This window comes from Seriola dumerili, unplaced genomic scaffold (assembly GCF_002260705.1).
Source record: "Seriola dumerili isolate Sdu_G_001 unplaced genomic scaffold, Sdu_1.0 BDQW01000998.1, whole genome shotgun sequence".
Lineage (NCBI taxonomy): Eukaryota > Metazoa > Chordata > Actinopteri > Carangiformes > Carangidae > Seriola > Seriola dumerili.
Window position 1 is genome coordinate 41,024 of NW_019175253.1, and position 18,977 is coordinate 60,000.

Consider the following 18,977-nt stretch of genomic DNA (forward strand, 5'->3'; position numbering starts at 1 on the left):
ATGGCTTACGACACCAAAAACAACCATCTTAAGTGGATCCTACAATTCCCATAATGCCATTCAGTATTTTTTAGTGATTGCCTGGGAACTCTGTGCTCCCTATACAAGCCTTCTGTTAATAAATTTAGGCTTCAAAACCATGTCAAATAATCCTGGGGAACTAAAATTGGTGCAGTGCCCCTTTAATTTTGAGGACTACAAAGTGCAGCTTGTAGCACGTAAAACCTTTAATTACTTTTAAGTGACTTGCTAATTTTAAAGCCGCAACCAAGCTAAATATTATTCCTCCACCTGTTTGTACTTCAGACTCCATCCTTTGAGGTTACTTTGTCTAGAAGAGCTTACTCATGTTTTAAATGTCAAAGATTGTGATATGTGGCATATTGTATTTCGGTTTTACCATTTTTTTTTTAATTGGCCAGAATAATTGAGTTACATTATTGAAGTCCTCTGCTTTACATACATCTGCCCAAGCTTGTAGTGAAAACATATGAAGCTTCAGGGGAAACGAGGTTGAGCAGGAACATTTTAAGCGACAGGAGAAATGATCGCCTGCCATCTGTATGCATTGTTGGTCAGACGAGGGGGATGTGAGGAGTTACTGTATTACTGTTGTTAGAGTTACTGTTGATGTGAATGAGTGTGAACATGCTGGCGAATAAACTGAAGCAACAGAAAATGTTTGTGTAGCTCAGCAGGGCAACGTCTTATAAACTGACCTCCTGAGGGTCAATTCACATTTTCACCAGTCCCTGCTTCTGTGTGTGTGTGGCACACTGGGTCCCCCTGCTGTCTTTACTGGCATTGTGTGTGTGTGTGTGTTTGTGTGTTTTGTGTCTGTGAGAAACTGTGAGAAAAAGCAGAGAGAAGCAACTCTGTTCCCTCTGGCACTAACATGAGTGTTGTTTTTGGACCGGTTACAGTCCACACATTAGAAATCATGTTTGCGTTACATTAGTAACATTCTTGGAGTTCAATATTCTGCCAGCCTGATGCGTTCACATGTTGGTCTGAGTCTGGGATATCTGACTCTTAAAAGATCAGCTGCAACAAAGCTTTGTATTCAAGAGCTCATTCACCGAACCTAGGAGGTAAAAAACAAAACATGAACTTGTGATTTTTGGTTTTTCATTAAAAAAAACAAAGTTTATGAATGTTGGTCTTTCATGTGTCTGCAAGTAGATTTTTCATTACATCCACATTGAAGCTAATGGAAGGCAGGGAATGGACTTATAAACCTAAAAAAACGACACTTCAGAATGATCAGAAACATGTAAAGTGCAGAGTTTGTTTACAGGTTGTAATATACTTTACTGAGAAGTTTAATCATTTCAAATCTACCACTTTGTGTGTTACATTACTGGCAGTATCAGGATGGATACTTCGCCAAATAGTAATATAAGTCCATAATTCATTTTACTAACATAGATTTTCTGGATAATAATAGCAACACATCATGTAGAGGCAGAACGAAGCAGCACATCCACATCTGTCCATAACTACCTTCCCTCCCAAAAAGAGATTTAACAGTCGATGTCGAGCAAATCTAACCACATTTTGCACGTTTAAGATAAGTTAACTTGCCTTTACACTGTACGCCACGACCGTCTATACATATTTATGTATTTCTATTCAAATTTACAATGCAACAATACATATTAGGTTTATTTCCAGGCTTCAGTCAAGAGGCTGAAAGGAAATACATCAACTCACAAACTGTAAACAGACTTTTTTAAAAACGATTGCTATCGACCGAGCGATCTTTGATCTGAGCCACTGATGACCATATTTCATCGAGATCGAATCACAGACATTAATGCAGCAATCTGATCGATCAACACCGAAGACATCGAGAATAATAAATCATTAACATACAGTGTGTGGTGGAGGGGGAGACAGTACAAGTACATCTTTGTTATACTCACTTATAATATTAATAATAATCTCTTTGTTTTGATGTTATAAATATACAGAGGACATAATCACAAGCTTTTGGTGTGGTAATATAACAGTGTCTGGTTAAATAATCAGAGAATCTAGCCGGATAATGTTGGTCTGATGTGGTTTTTAATTGCAGTTACTCTTGATTCTATTATTATAATGAGCTCAGACAGTTCTGGGAAGTCCTATGTGAATAAATGAATTAGATTGTGAAAAGGAACTTTAATCAGTTCTGTTGCTTGTTCCTTTGTGTGTGTGTGTGTGTGTGTGTTTTATTTATTCAGGTTTTTCCATATTCTGTCACATGTAGTTTTTCTCTATCTGTGAAATGTGAAACTGGTGGGGGGCGGGCCATCTCAAACTCCGCCTCACTGGCTGGCACAAATGAGGAGGGGGGAGGTGTGTGTGTGAGAGAGTGTGTGTGTACGTGTGTGTGTGAGAGAGCGTGTGTGTGGGCTGCGCCGTGCAGTGACAGCTCAGTAAGCGGCTGAAGTCCTCGGCTGTGGCGGAATGGACTGCCTGAACTTTCACCGTGATGTCCTCTGACAGAATATGTGGCCGTGTGTGAATGTGTTGTAACTGTGTGTGTGTGTGTGTGTTTTGTGTGTGCGTGTGTGCATGTGTAAGAGGGAGGCATACATGTACCCGCATGCCCCACAATGGCTCTGAACCGAGTGTCTCAACTCTGCCACGATATCACCAGGCTGTGGCTGCAGCTGAAGATGATGACAGGTACAGTGTGTGTGTGTGTGTGTGTGTGTGTGTGGTAAATAAGAGAGGTAGAACAAGACCTGTGAATTTGATATTAGAGTGTGTGCGCAAAACTTGCTTCGTAGAGAAAGACAAGAAGACTGAGAATTCTGCAGGTGCTCCCCTGTGTGTGTGTGTGTGTGTGTGTGTGTGTGTGTGTGTGTGTGTGTGTGTGTGTGTGTGTGTGTGTGTGTGTGTGTGTGTGTGCGGGTGTGTGTCGTTCACACTTGTCCAGTGTCAGTCGTTATCATGTGCAACGGCTTCACAGGTAGACCAGGTGGTTAAGTAGAGTTAGTGTTTTATGTTCGTCCAGCCTGTAATCCGCAAAGTCTGAGAAGCTTTAGTGTTCATCACATCCTAATAACTATGCAAAAATGTTAATTAGATATCTGTTAATTAGATACCTGGTTCAGGGCTGCAATCAACACTACAGAGTAGTGATATGGAGCAATGTTTTTATGCGTTTGTATCATTAAAGCGCACATTAAAGCATGCACATACACGTTCCTGCATGATTTAAAATACTTTGCAAATATTTAAGTTATTATATTAGGTATGACACATTCTTGCACGTTTCAAGCTAACTATGAAAGTATATCTTTCCACACATTTGTCCATGAAACTAAATCTCTAAAAAATGAGGATTCTATGGTTTTTATCACTTGTATGGAACCATACATGTGATATTAAAGCCTTGTAAAATCTCTTTAAGGAGACTGACAACTCACTGGCCGAGAAGCCAACTGCGTGCGTTCAAGACCAAAGACTGTAAGAGACAGAGACTGCGCAAAAACCACCACAAGACCAGCAAGTCTGAGATAACTAGAAAAAGAACTACATTCATCTCACAGTTCTTTTACAAAAATCATTCATAGAATCTTTACCAAAAAAATGTGTTTGTGGAAACAGGAAAAAAGCTGAGACCAAGAAGTCAGCAATGTCACCATGAATCATCTTCTGTAGGCCATGAATATCCTCCCAGAAATATTGCAATCTGGCCAGTAGTTGTAAAAATATGTTGGACAAAATGTTGAACAGACCGGTCATAAACTATCATAGCACACACACACAAACATTCAGAAGAATCATCATTGTGTAACAAATCACCCCTGCTTTATAAATAGAAATAAAAAGCAGTTTATAAATGAGCGTAAACCACTTTATGAATGATTTAAATGAATGAACATGACCTGACTTTGTTATCCACATCGATTTTGTCTCATTGCACAAAGATGCTTTTTCCTACTCAAGGCATTACTGTCCATCAGTTACATAATCCAATCTAAAGTGGACAGAGTGCGTGTGTGTGTGTTGTTTTTTTTCCCTGAGGGTCCTAACTGTGTGTTTTTTAAAGTGAAGTTTGTCCTTCCTCACTCAGTACAGTACACATCAGCGCACCCTGACGGCATGTTAATCACGTTTGTCCCATTAACACAGAGCGTTTCCTCTTGTCAGTTGGGAGCAACATGAGGACAAAACCCCTTTGAGTGTTTGAATGTCAACAACTCTTCCCCTTTATTTCCACTCTCAGCCGTGTCTCTGTGTGTCCATTGGTTGACTCGCTTATAATATAATAAGAGTATATGAGTGTTGACAATAATCCATAGAGACTTTGTCTTGCTTTTCTTGGCTCTCTGTGGGGCTTTTTCAGGTGTGTGTACAGTGCGGTGTGTTTGTGTGTGTTTGCTCTGCAAGCAGATGGACTGTATGAGCCCACACACACACACACACACACACACACACACACCCACACACACACACACACACACACACACACACACCCACACACACACACACACACACACACACACACACCCACACACACACACACACACACACACACACACACACACACACACACACACACAAAACACACACTCAGAAACACACACAGATAGTAAGTACCTAGGCATCAACCTTGCAGAGCATTGCTTTTTGCCAAGTCAAGATTAGAAGTTGACAAGTCTCAGCTAAGCTCCCAGAAGGCAATCTGCCACATGGATCTGTGTGTGTGTGTGTGTGTGTGTGTGTGTGTGTGTGTGTGTGTGTGTGTGTGTGTGTTTCTCAGAAGAATAGGAAACATTTATTTGCTTTAAAAACACTTGATGGTATTGGATTTGGCAGCAGCTCATGCTCATGTAACGCACTGTTCCTTTCAGTCAATGTTTTTTATGCCCGAGAGCCATTAACAGCAAACAGCTGGTAGTTAGCTTCAGTATATCAACACAACAGGACGAGATAGCAAGAGAACATAATCGATAAAGTCAATACAGAGCTAAATTGGATTAAACAGATGTGATGAATCTTTAATGACCCCCGAGGGGGGAGGAAGTCAAACGTATTGATCCCACAGCTCCATTATGAGGACTACTGTCACATAATGATTATGTCATGTTTGGACTTATGGCATCCAAATGTTTTTAGTTATATAGCTAAGTTTCATTGTGTAGTTTTAGTTAGGGGGGTTGCAAGACTGGATCCTACAATTCCCACAATGCAACTCAAAAGTATTCCTTTTCATTATGCCCTCCCGACCTGGCAAACACTAATTTTTTCAAAATAAACTTGAACTATAAATTTGGTGCGGCGCTCCCTTTAACATGCTCTATGTACATTGTGCAAACCTGCTGTCGTATGTCAAAATAAAAGAAAAAAAAAGAAATACATTTATAACTTAGATGAAATTACTTTGAAAAGCTGCATTTCCTGTCCTGGGGCACTGTGCGACAATTCAGACCATTTCTTTTCAGCGTTGCCCTACAGGCTTTTGAAAAGAGGGATCACTTTCTCTTGAGGGCCGCTGACCTTTTTGATTCTGACCTACTCGACTTCACCACAGTTACAATGGTTACCAGCTTATTACGAAGATCACAGTGCTGGGAGAAAGTCTCTGTACTCTCGATGTTAACTTTCCTCTATGAGGAGGTCGTTTTATGCAACTTCTGTGGTGCATATCCACTTAAACATGCTGGTAATCACATGCACATTATGCTAACACCTCATGCAAGGAGCCTAAGAGATAAGTGCATGATGTCATTATGTAAAAAAAGTCATGTCTGGTTTTTCCTACAGCTGCAAGTTTCTTTTAGGGCAAGTAAAAACACAGTCCTCCTGGATTCTTGACTTATTGGCTGCCTACTTCTCCTTCTCTCTGCGGATGTCATTTTGCTTTCTCTCTCCCCACTCCATCGTTCTCAGTTTTCATGTTCTTTGTTCTGTGTAGTTGACTGGTAAGCTACGGCCAGAGGCAGCTAAAAAAAAAACAAACCAAGGCTGTAGTTATATCTGGTGGTTTTACTCTCAGCTGAGCTTTTACTGAATGTTTTATTTTTTTCCTCTAATGGTGGAGAGAGAGGAAGGGAGGAGGACCTGGATTTAAACCCACAAGATTGCGAGTACACACTTTGTAGTTCAGTGAGCAGACCACAGATCTCCCAACAGCTATTCCCACGAGGGAGCGAGTCTTGTTGCAGGGCGTTTGTTCCTGTTGCAGGTGAGAGGTTCAGTGTAAAAGCGGTGACCTTCCGGGTGCAGAAAAGGTCGAACCAGCTACCAGGCCAGTGTGGTAGCTGTCAGATACTCACAGCACAGCAAGATCATCCATGTGTTGGCTCTGCTGCTGTGTCTATTCAGACTCTACCTGCATTTACTGCAGAACAAAAGGAAGTATAGTCTGGTGGTTTGAACTTATTTCAATTAGTTGTCGTCGCAGATGATTGGATGTCCGATCGGTCGTTTTTGCAACATGTTTGAACGCGGTTTCTTTGAAGACTGAATGGGGAACTCAGCCTCTGAACGGGTGTGTGTCTCTGTGTGTCTCTGTGTGTGTGTGTTGTGACGGCAGCGCAGACAGAGGGACAGTGGTGTGTTGTTTTGAGATGATGATGCGAACCATCTATTCAGTAGATCAGGGCTCGCTGCCAGTGACGGCGTCGAGCCTGAAGCCATTGTTTGGAGGAGGAGCGCGTCACTTTTAAATCACCATCTTGCAGAAAATGCATATAGATAATTAAATAGCTGCATGACACACAGCTGACGGTGTGAATAATATATAAAAAAATCACAAATTTGCAGATTTTTAGAGTTAAAATGATTTGAAATGAAACTGGGTTTTTATGTGTTTTAGACCTAAATTAATATAAAATAATGATGCAGGTCTTGGGAGGCCTGTAATGCCACACAGACTGCTTGTTTTTACCTCTGTACCGGATCACATTGAAGTGTCTACACTGAATGTAGTGCGGCAGTAATGGTCATATTAAGCATCTTTAAAACTGGGATAATTTCTAGAAAACTCAGTTTAAATAAACGTGATATTAATGTGAGTGACCAGAGCTGAACAGTCGAGCTTGAATTCCTGTGACATCAGTAATATTTGAATGTTTGTCTGGTTGCTGCTGGTTTTTCTGATCCACTCTAATTCAAGCTTTGTGTTTGGGGATGGGGATGGGCACACTACACACACACGTACACACACACACACACATATACCAGGACACTGCTGGCCATGACCCAGTTGTTGTTCGGCATGGTGTGTGTGTGTCTGTGCCAGCCAGGCCCTGTCCTATGTGTGTGTGTCCCACAGCAGTGACAGATGGAGCTTTGGTAAACCCTGACTGTAATGCCAGATAATAGAGCTTGGATTCCCTCACACAAGTGTGCGCACACACACACACACATACACAAACACACATATAAACACACACACAGCTGTAGAGCGGCTGGCAAATCCTTGCTTTCTATATGCAAACACACACACATGGGTGCAACTGGCCATCTCTCTGCTGGCATATGATACCAGCACAGCAACTTTTAACCCTCCATAGCCCAACCACTCCCAAATACACACACACACACACACACACACACACACACACACACACACACACACACACACACACACACCTCTCCTTTCTCCATCCTAGTGCCTTCAAGTCTACATTCCAAGTCCGTCCCTTCCATTTGGTGCATACCAGAGAAGAGCTGAGGGTCTCAGCGACGCCGGGCATCTGTCTTAGTGACGTTGTGCTTCGACTGTGAATGTCTTAATTTAGGTTTTACAAAAATTTGATCATCTATGTTTCTGATGTTTGATGGACCAGGATCTGCAGATTGCAGTTTATTCCTATTGCGCTCACATCACAGTCAGATTAGGAAACGAGCCTTATTGTAATATATGAAGCGACAGAATCCGTAACATGTTGTGTTTAAGTGCACTAATGTACTGTATGCCTTTTCTACTGCTTTGTGTGTCTGTGGTCATGTCTGTGTGTTGTTTCACCTCTGTGTCCAACCGTGTCACACTTGTTTTTGTTTGCATAGTCCTCAGCCAGGCTCCTGTGTGTGTGTGTGTGTGTGTCCGTGTGTGTTGTGGCGAACATCAGACAGCTCTCCAGCTTCCTGTGGCTTTGAACTTTGACCGGCCGCCCAGCGCTGGCAGCCATTAGCCAGCAGAGAACAGCTGGCTTTGAACTGACGGTGTGTGTTCAGCAATGAAAACCTGTAGGAGCTTGTCAGCAGAACAAAGGAGGAGGTGTGTGTGTGTGTGTGTGTGTGTGTGTGTGTGTGTGTGTGTGTGTGTGTGTGTGTGTGTGTGTGTGTGTGTGTGTGTGTGTGTGTGTATGTGTCTTTGTGTCTTTGTGACTGAGATAGTAAGAGACAATGCTAGCTGGGTTTCCATCAGTCGTTGGTGCTTTGACTGTGTGTAATGGACTGTACCTTTATGAGACTTAATTGGACTCTTGCCTTTCTCTCACCCCTGACTGCTGACGTAACCAGGGTGTGTCTTGTTTTACAAATTGAGTTTTTACAAATCAAACTGTAAAAGAGGCTCTAGCCGTAATCACATCTAAACACACACACACAGACACACAAGTATATTCAGCATCATTGTAATCGCTCGAATCGTGTTAACTGTGTAGAGGTGAGATGCTGTTTTGCTGTTCTTTTTATTTTTTTTTTGCGAGGTTCACACCAGCTGTTTGAAGGCCAATACCACTACACATCATCATGTTAACAAAAAAATATTTTCAATCATGTGGTTAGACAGGTATTGCACATGCTGCTTTATGATGCAAGCATGAAGTTGGAGCTTCAAAACACATCAATGCTGACATCAAAAATCAGAGAAATAATGTAGGGATGCGACTAATGATTATTTTCAGTATTCACTATGTGCTGATTATTTCCTAAATTAATTGTTTTGATAAGAACATATATTGCTTAGATTCTAACTTCACATTTGAGAAGCTGGTACCATTGAATATTTGGTGATTTTGCTTAAAAAAAATAACCAAAATGATTAATTGGTTTGTCAGTCAATTAGCCAATTAATCAATTAATTGAAGGATAAACTGGAAAACTATAGCACTGAAATCCTATAATCATGTCACTCTTTTCTTGAAAAGTCACATTTTGATTCTGGGAATAATGATTGGGATATACTTTTTTAATTGTTTTTAATTCCACTAGTTATTAACTGAGTCAAAATAAATATAATAAGATAAAATATTGAATCACTTCACTACCAACTGAAATGATTGATGGATCAAAGCTAGAATGGTAGGACACAGTAAGTACTGCAGATATGTGACGGTGTGTGTTTTACAGTAGTGAAGTGTGGTACTTCACTTGACCCCCCCCCCCACACACACACACACACACACACACACAACCACGGAGAAAACACATCCACCGTATCACCTAGCACCAGGCCAACACATTAAATATGTAGGCATGTGTAAAGAAACCCTGTCCTCCATTTCATCCTATTGAGACACAAGCACCTCTACGCTATTTTTTTTTTTCCGACTGCCTCACCCCTCACCCCCCACCCCCCTTCCCTCCTCCTCCTCACTATCTTTTCACCCCTTTAAATCCAGGGCTTATTCTCTCTCTCTCTCACATATACAGACACACACACAAACAGGCTTTCAGCTGCAAGACTCTTGAGAGTGTGAAACGGCCCAGCTCAGTTCGCTGCAGTGTGATGTGGAAATTCCTCTCATGCTGTATTTAAACCCTGAGATGACTCATAGGATACAGCCTATCACATATGCTATTGCCATATTCATTATATTAGGACGGAAGTGAGTTAAACTTTGACTTCAAAGTTAACTTAGCTCCTTAATAGGGATCCAGAGAATCCTGTTGAACTGAACTGAACCTAGTGGAAGAGTTGAATGATGTACTATTCAGTTTAAATGGGGAGATTGTTGGGTTATGTATCATTTAGCCCCCCAGCTCAGCCAGAGGAAAAAAAAGATGAATGAATTGGGGATGTCAGGGCTTGGGGGGAAGGGTACAAGGAGGCAGGGGAGGTGGGGGGACATTCTTTCTAGGCCCCCCATAATCACTATTTGTGTTTTGCTGCATTGCCCCACTTCCAGTGTGTGTGTGTGTGTGTGTGTGTGAGACTGTGTGTGACTGTGTGTGTGGTGGGTAGAGGGGTTCCCTTCGCAGCCTGGCCGCCATCGTTTAATTTCATTCATTCCAGCGGGGACAAAAGCAGGGAGTTTTAGCAGTTTGAGCAGCAGTGAAAAGCAGCCCCGACGCCTGAATGTCTGATCCGTCTTCACCATTCACCCCGTGTCGTTCACAAGCCATGCGACACTGCGTGTTTCAACTTGATGAAATCATTGCTTTTTTTTCCTCATTAATGAATTGGTGTCAAATATACAGTAGCTGCTGATCTACAGTCAAACGGATGAAAACACGAGAATATGCACTTCAAATCATTGAAGGTGTCGCCGACCTGCTCTTTCTGACTCAATTATAACAATAAAAATACAGTGTGGAACAGCTGTTATTAAAAGCCACTCTGTCATTTTCCTACCTGGAGGGGGGGGGGCTCCCACAAAAACAATTTTGCTCATCCTATCACTCACTGACGCTGTCACAGCTCCTTTCCTGACCTGTGTTTAAAACCCACAGCTAAATGCTACATGTACTTCGCCAAACACTTTGGAAAACGCAACAAAGCATCAGCTGGAAAGGAAAAGGTAAAAGCTCCCATAAAGTGGATGTACTGTTTAGGTATATTACGCAAATGGGGAAGGAGCAGATAAAATATTACCCACAAGTATTTACAGTGTCGAAGTCTATTTGGCCTGCTGTTGTTTGCCAGGACCATGTCACACACAGGTGTTTGGGTCATGACTATTGGACACACACACACACACACACACACACACTCGCATAGATACAGTAGAGTCAGATGGTGCTCCACATGTCTGGCTGCGTTCCAGCAGAGACAGAGCTTTACTGACACACTGAACTGACAGCTGGCTTCACACACAGTCCTCCACGCTACGTATCATACGCACAGTAACGTTCAATTTGCGCCTCAGGGTGTCCGGTGCTTTGCTCGACGGCACCGTGAAGAGAAATGTCCTCTCCTCTTTGCTCTTCCTCTCTTGGTTTGTGTTGCAGCAGGAGCTAATTATAGCGCAGACATTGTTTTTGGGTTAAATTACAGGCCGGTTGGCTCGAGTGGAAGCTCCGTGGTCTGTTAAAGTTTATTACAGTGGACCTGCATTAGTGCCACGTTAACCATCTCTTTTAAACTGTGTCCTGCTTTTAAAATGTGCACCTCATCCCTTCGTCTGCTCTTTCCATCCCTTCTTACTTTCTTTCCCGTCTCTCTCTTTTCTGTTGGTGTTCCCTGATGGATGATAATCATGTGTGTTTTCAGTCAGTGTGTGATGTCTGGTCCAGTAGCTGAATGGCTCCTGAGTCACTGCTGTGACATCTTAATGTAATCCTCTGATATCTGGAGCCATGCCCAGTGACTTACTGGCATTATTACGGTGTGTGTGTGTGTGTGTGTGTGTGTGTGTGTGTGTGTGTGTGTGCCAGTCAGTGTTGTAAACCTCCAGTATAATAGATTCCTGCCTGACCGCAGCTACATGCGTTTTGTGCTACCTTTTTATTCGTCGTAAAGTGGAGGTCAGTGTATCCCAAACATCTTGTAAACAGCTGCCGACGCTCTCACACACATGCCGCTAAGTGTGGACTACACATGAGACTCGGGACCTCCAGTATGTGGTGTGAGTCACTGTCTAGTCACTGACATGCTGACACACTGTATATAGAATTACTTAGGCTCTAAGCTCTTAATCTTGCCGAGGTGTCTTCATCATATGGAGCTGCCGCAGGTTACAGAATTCAGTATGTGCAAGTTTGCAAGTAAATCTCAAGACTCTCGGGTCACTGAGTTCTGTAATGCCGTTGCATTCAAGTCTCGAGTCTGCGAGCCGTAAAGTCCAAGCGAAATCTCAAGTCCTTGTTTTTTTAGTGAATGGAGTCTGACTTTGGTCCAAGTGTCAAGGCTTCAGCCCACATGTCCGACAGCCTGACATTCAAACAACACGAACAAGTTTGGATGGACAGTAGATTGACCTCAGCTGGCTCTTTGTGTCAGCAGGATTACACGCAAACTACTGAACCGATTCACCCCAACTCTGTGGAGGGGTGGGACAAGGGCTCGAGACGAATTCAAATTTGGAGCAGATCTAGATCATTTCCTATTAGTTTGATTTTTTTTTTCCCTCTAAAGTCTGGTGTGTGTCGTTTTACATTGGCCTTGTTCTCGATGAGATTAACGCAAGCATACCCTTCCTCACCCTGCTCCCGGCATTGGAGCCTTACAATCAGTCAGAACAGCTTCTCCTGGGTGATTCGGGGTGGAGGGCTGCGTTCTGTAGTGTGAAACAGTCTGTTTGTGTTTGCGCTGGGATGGTAATTAATGCCTCTCGCTGCCAGACCCTCCATACTGCTTGGAAACCTTGCCACACTTTGCTCACACCAGCCACAGTGCCAGCCTTTGTCTATACACACACACACACACTTCACAGTGATGCTCCATCTATCACATACACTACAGATGGCAGAGACATTAAAAAACATTCTCAGCTTTTGTTCACATATGCACACATGATATATACACAACTCGCTTTTTCTCCATCTCTATCTTTCTGTGTGTCTACATGTCTCCGCGGGGCCAAATGAGATTACTGTAATCCAGCTTGACCAGAGAGAGGAGGAAATCCAAATGCTGTTTACTTCATCCCCCGTTACCTCGCTTTCTCCCCTTTCTCCTCTTCCCGAACAGTTCCTCTTTCACTCTCCTCTTTTATTCCCATCTTTCCTCCTTTTCTTCCCACAGCATGGCCTCCTCCACTCGTTGCCTATACGTATACCGGCATCAGCATATTTTCAATTTATGTTAAATAGGTATTTTTCTATGTAACCACGAGGTTGCTAAGGGATCGCTTTATATGAACGAGACAATAATAAAAAACTGTTTGCTATGACGACCAACACTGATCACGTTGGACTGATATCAGAGCGCGGCCAGTGAGCTACAGCGCCCCTCACAACCTCGATTACAATCAGCTGTCCTTAATTACAAAAAGCTGTAACATGTAATGAGGATCTTTTTTGTGTGTGAAGAGATTAATATCTGTCAAATATAACCTCTCTCTCTCTCTTTCTCTCTCTCTCTCTCTCTCTTCAGATGACATCCTGCAGAGGGAGGATGGTCCTCTGTGTGCAGCAGAAATTGGCTCTGAACTCCAGAAACAGTTTGCCATCCTGCCAGGTTGGTTTGAATTCTCTCCCCCTCACTCTCTCTCTCTCTCCTGAACGTCATACATATACTAGGAATGTGGGTTCACTCCACCAGAGTTGCAGTCAGCCACTTCAAAATATAACTCAAGCTCAATGGCTCAAATTACCTATAACTGCTAGCAAAACCTTTTTTTTTCCCATTAAGTAAAGTGCAACAAATGGAATTACATGGAACAATGTAACACAGTTAAATTATTGTGTTAGAGGTAAAGTGGTGAACTTCAGGATGAACTAGTGACGCCGTGTAGATGTTGGTGTGCTTCCAGAGAGGCAGCGTTGTTTAGATTAGACTGGAGAATGGGGATGTTGGTGGCAAGTAAACTAAAGAGGGATTTGTGCACTTTTTTTTTTATCGCTGTTGCATTGTAGATATTTTTAGGATAATCTTTGTGCAGCTCCGTACTACCACTACTACTACACTCATGTCAAATCTGTTGAAAGCTTGAAGTCTGATCTCTTTTTTTTTCTCTTTTATCAAACAGAGACAGGAGCGTCTTTGACGGCAGGAAAATTTTTAAAATCTACACGCAAACAAAGATTTGTCATTAGATTCCAGAAATAGCTCCACTTCTACTCAGTCCACAGACTTTAAAGTGGCATCACTCGACAGATTATTCTGCATGTTTGGGCAGTTTCTCTGTGTGTTGGGAGGAATATGTTAGTCACAAAGTCAAAAAAAAGTCACCTCTGTGTATGTAATTGAGGCATGTATGAGGCCCTGCCCTCTGGGTTGGAGCTCTCAAAGTGCTGGCTTAATAAACATTTAGCGTTAGCCTGTTTATCTTAATTTCCTTTAGATTAATTTTCTTTCTTCATATTTGATGTGATCATCTTTTAATCCATCCTGACTTTAACTTAAGGGATCTTTGTCTCTATTCTCTACTTGTTATATGTTTCATACTAAAGCCATTTTTTTATTACATATAATTTGTCATGGTGAAGACAAAAATAGCCAGCAGCAGAGGCCGAGCATACAGCAAAGCCCACAACCACACATCACATGGTACCTGCCCCCACAAAATCCCAACATCCCATCCCACCACTGAAGAGCGGATTTAAGGCGGAATGATGAGGTGGACTGTGAAATCCATGTGAGAGTACGGTTTTATAACGAGTGTAAAACTCCAGATTCAGAGTCTGCGTGAAGAAAAAGAGAGAGTTCTGCTCTCAGGCCTCAGTCAGCGACGCAGCGCTCTGCTGGAAAAGTTTCACTTTTCGTCCGTTACTGATGACAGGCTGACCCAGATACAACACACACACACACACAAACACACTCAAACACACACACACACACTCTAACACATATGCACAAACCCCGTACTTTGCATAGAAATGCACACAAACATGAAACAAACGTATGCACAGAGAAAAACACACACACAAACACACACACATACACACACACACACTTAGGGCCCCTGTGTTGGGTTACCATGACGATAATGCCTGTCCAGTGACGGCATGTGAATAATTTATCTCCATGATGATGTGCTTTGCAACTTGACCCAACAACGAAAGAGAGAGGAGGCCAAGTGTGTGCATGTGTGTGTGTGTATGTGTGTGTGTGTGAGGCCCTTTTGATTTAAAACACTTGTCTGAAGTTTTTGCTGTGGCCTTTTGGAGGTGGGGTTCTTATTTGTCTGAATTGTTTGTGGAAAACTGCAATTAAAGGGCAGCCGCATGTTTTTTTCCCACCTCCATTAAAAATCCACTTTTCAATTATTTAATTAGAAAAAGTTCTTAACTCCTATCATTCATAAAGACATGATGAAAAATGATTAATCAGTATATAATGTGTGATAATTAAGATTCTGCATTTGTAATTAATTGCTTGACTGTTCGTAAAGAGTTTTCTTCAACGTGTATCACTGTGTTTCTCTCTGCTCAAAAGTCAGTATTTTCCATCCAGCCTTCATATAAATAAGTCAAGAGGAAATCACCAACGTGCCAGAACCTCAGGCTGACACCGCCTGGATGTCACTCTGACCTCTCTATGATCTCTCCCCCTGACCTCTGTGTCTCCAGGGGGCCGCGGGATGGACGGCAACCCCATCATCGTCTTCCCTGAATTCCCAGCTTTCAACGAGCTAGAGGAGGAGGAGGTCCAAAATGTCCTCAGCTACCTCACCAGCGTCCCCAGGTTAGCATCACCCACACACACACACACACACACACACACACACACACACACACACACACACACACCATCCATCCATCCATCCCTTCCCCAGCTTCAACAAACAAACTGTGAAGGGACTGTGGCCAAACAAATTGGAGGTGTAATACCACATGGAGCCAGCAGATGTCAGCACAATACCAAAGGGATGCCACAAGGGAAGCGCCACAAAGGACTCGATGAAATAGATTTACAGAATAAAAGATTATAGAAAAGGGTATAGTGAGCATATGATAAATGATAAAACGCAGTGCAGCAAGCAAAACAACAATCTTCTGAATCTTCTTTTAGACAGAATGATCTTCATGTAAATGTAGATAGAAGATGTGTTTAATTTTAAGTATTTTCCAAAATAAAGTACCATTATAACCCTAGCCCTGAGTGAAAGGTCTTGGGTGTGGCTTGAGGTTAAACGTAGCAGAAAATGTTCTGCTAATTAAATTCAAATTAAATCATAATCCACACCTGCTTTCTTCTTTCTGTCCTTATTTCTCCCCCTCTCTCCTCCCCCTCTCTGTCCCTCCTCCCTCTCACCCACCTCCCTTTCTTTCACCTTTCCTTTACTACTGAGTGCTGCACTCCCATCACACACACTTCACACACATATACTCTTGCATTCACACATAATCTAAGGCAGGAGAAAGGATGGAGATCTATTCATCTGTAGATGTGTGTGTAGATACACATATGCGCTTGTATGTATGTGTGTGTGTGTCATGGCGGCCTCTCTGTATCAGGTTTTTTTTTTTCTCTTTTTTTGCTGCTCATCCCCTTTCATATCCCCCCCCCCCCCCTCCAAGCCCCTCCACCACCCCCCTCCACCTCTGAGTCCCCTCCCCTCTCTCCCCACCAGCCATTTGCACCCAACTGCCAATCGGCTGCACTCTGAGCTTCCGATTGGCTGCGGGGGAACAGCAAGATGCGGAGCTTAGCTTTAATTGGCTGAGGGTGGGAGGCGGGTGGTGGAGCAGCAGAGGGAGAAGGAGAAGGAGGAGGAGAAGGAGGAGGAGGAGGAGGAGGGAGATGCTCTTTAAGGATGTGAACGGTCACCTCTCTCCGTCTGCGAGCTGCAAACAGATGACTGTGGCTGCAGGAACTGAACACTGACAACAACGGGAAGAGGAAAAACGAGGGACGATTGGATTATTTTTGGATGATAACAATGGAATATTCAGGATTTTTGTCCTTTCTCTGACCTGGATTAACAGATTTTCCCAATTCAACTGGCTTCATTCATGTGCTTTGAATATTTTACCCACTAGAGATGCATTGAGGATTTGCTGTCGCAGCGTTCACAGGGTAGTGTAGCGTGTTCATTTTCTTAATATGTATGTGTGTGCTGATGAAAATTGGCTAATAATGGCACCCAGATGGACCAACTCAGCAGTATTCATATGTTGGCCACACAGTGTGTGTGTGCGTGTGTGTGTGTGTGTATGTGTTGTGCTTTGATCTTCATCCTTTTTGCTCGTGTGTTTAGGTGTCAGGATGCATGTCAATTTGTCCTGCAGGACCTTTGCAGGCATTGCTGCATTCACTTACACACACACACACACACACACACACTGACACACACGCATTAGCTTAATGAGGATCCTACATATGGCACTGCCTGTGGAATGAATGGCAAGGTTTTCACATGCACACATAACACACACACACACACACACACACACTAATGCAGGGCCAAGGTTGCCATGGTAATCACAAGGGTCTCTCATAATCATCACTGATGACAAATGATGACTACAGACACACAGGCGGTCGGCACAAGGTTTTAACCGTTCCTAGCATCAGTTTCTTATTGGTAAATATAATTTTTTCATGTCAAGAAGATTTTCTTTTGAAATACAATTTTTTTATATATTATTATGTGTGACGTACAGTGATAGAGCTGATGACAGTTAATGGAAGCTTTTGCAGTAAGTGGTAGCTCTTCTCCAGGAAAAGATACTTGCAACACTGCAGGGGAGTGAAATGATCTCTGGGAAATGCAGTGCTGAAAATTGAGACTTTTGAAAATAATTTCTGATGAGTAAAATTGATGGAAGATGAATTTATTCCTCAGTCCTCATCTTGCTCCATAAAGGTCCAATAATGCCATGTTCACTAGTTTGACCTGTTGCGTACACCTTAACAATATGTAGACCTTGATTTAAACCCGATTGGAAAACACACACACACACACACACACACACACATACACATAGAATAGTGGTTTCCCTGGTGATAACAGTGTGTGCCTCTTTCCTGCAGTGTTGCAGCATCAGGAGTGGGATTCATCCTGGTCATCGACAGACGACTGGACCGATGGGCTGCCGTCAGGGCTACCCTGCTCCGCATCGCAGTAAGATCCAGTGTGTTTGTGTTTGTGTGTGTTTGTGTGTGTGTGTGTGTGTGTGTGTGTGTGTGTGTGTGTGTGTGTGTGTGTGTGTGTGTATGGGAGAGAAACTGTCCTGGATCAGTTTGTTTGTATGCTTCATTTGCTGATGCCTACAAATCAGCTGTTTTGGTGTGTGTGCATTACTCTACATGTGATAATGCTTGTTTAAAGTCGGACCTGTGGGTGTAGTTGCTGGCGTCAGCTGTGTGTGTGTATAATTTGGTTTGTCACCACTTAAGAGTAATGGATGTTTTGGTCTTCTGTGGTGAGTTGCTAGCTTGTACAAACTGTGTGTGTTGTAGTTTAGTTCTGTAGTCCTCAGCTGTGTACAGATAGGACACGTACTGCCAATTAGGCAACTGCATTTTTCTTTCTGGGTGTTGGAACAAGGCAGGATGGGAGTTAAAAATAGCACATTATGCTGGAGTGGGTGGTGGGAGTCTCACAACGTGTGAAAATAGTGTGTGTACTGTATGTGTGCGCGCAATGAGACACAGTCCTGTTGGAGCAGAAATAGAGAGTCCAAGCTGTGTGAGCCATTAGTCTCATTCTGTAATTGTGTTTTTTTTTTTTATCAGTCTTGTATCATTAGCCTAGTAGCCTACTTCTTGGACAGTGTAAAACTTTCCCTCCTCTCTAAGATGATGAATCGAGGAGGGAGTACAAGAGAGACAGGAAGAGACATTGAAAAAAAGGTTCAGAAATATTCCCTGCTTGATATTCATATTGACAGAACGTGAAATAGTGAAGGTTGAGTGTTTGACAAAAGTTTTGATTATTATTTATCTCCCTAACATGACACTGTATCCTGTTTCACTTTGCTTTTCCATTACTTAATTCATTAGATATTTGACTTTCTCTCCTTTTTGCATTGTCTTCCCTTCTACTCCGTCTGTGAACCACGATTAACCAGCTCAGCCAACATGTGGACGAAGCCTCACCACAGCTGTTGTTAAGATGCTCATCGTGTACTACACCATTTAGCATCTTTAATGTATGCAGATATATGCTAATATATGGTAATTGGACACTGATTACAATGATGCCTAATGGTTTTTCTATGGTGTTTCATAGAAACTATCCCCACTGTGGCAATAA

General features: G+C 42.6%; 1 protein-coding gene across 1 annotated transcript in view; it reads left to right on the forward strand.

Moving 5' to 3' along the window:
• Positions 1-2,434: 2,434 nt before the first annotated feature.
• The window catches only part of LOC111237545 (guanine nucleotide exchange factor DBS-like), a 31,717-nt gene continuing 15,174 nt past the window's right edge, over positions 2,435-18,977 (forward strand). The window contains exons 1-4 of the mRNA XM_022766678.1: positions 2,435-2,673; positions 13,208-13,291; positions 15,346-15,460; positions 17,753-17,843. Coding sequence (XP_022622399.1) covers positions 2,601-2,673; positions 13,208-13,291; positions 15,346-15,460; positions 17,753-17,843 — 363 coding nt within the window. The 5' untranslated portion in view covers positions 2,435-2,600. The remainder of the gene's footprint in view (positions 2,674-13,207; positions 13,292-15,345; positions 15,461-17,752; positions 17,844-18,977) is intronic.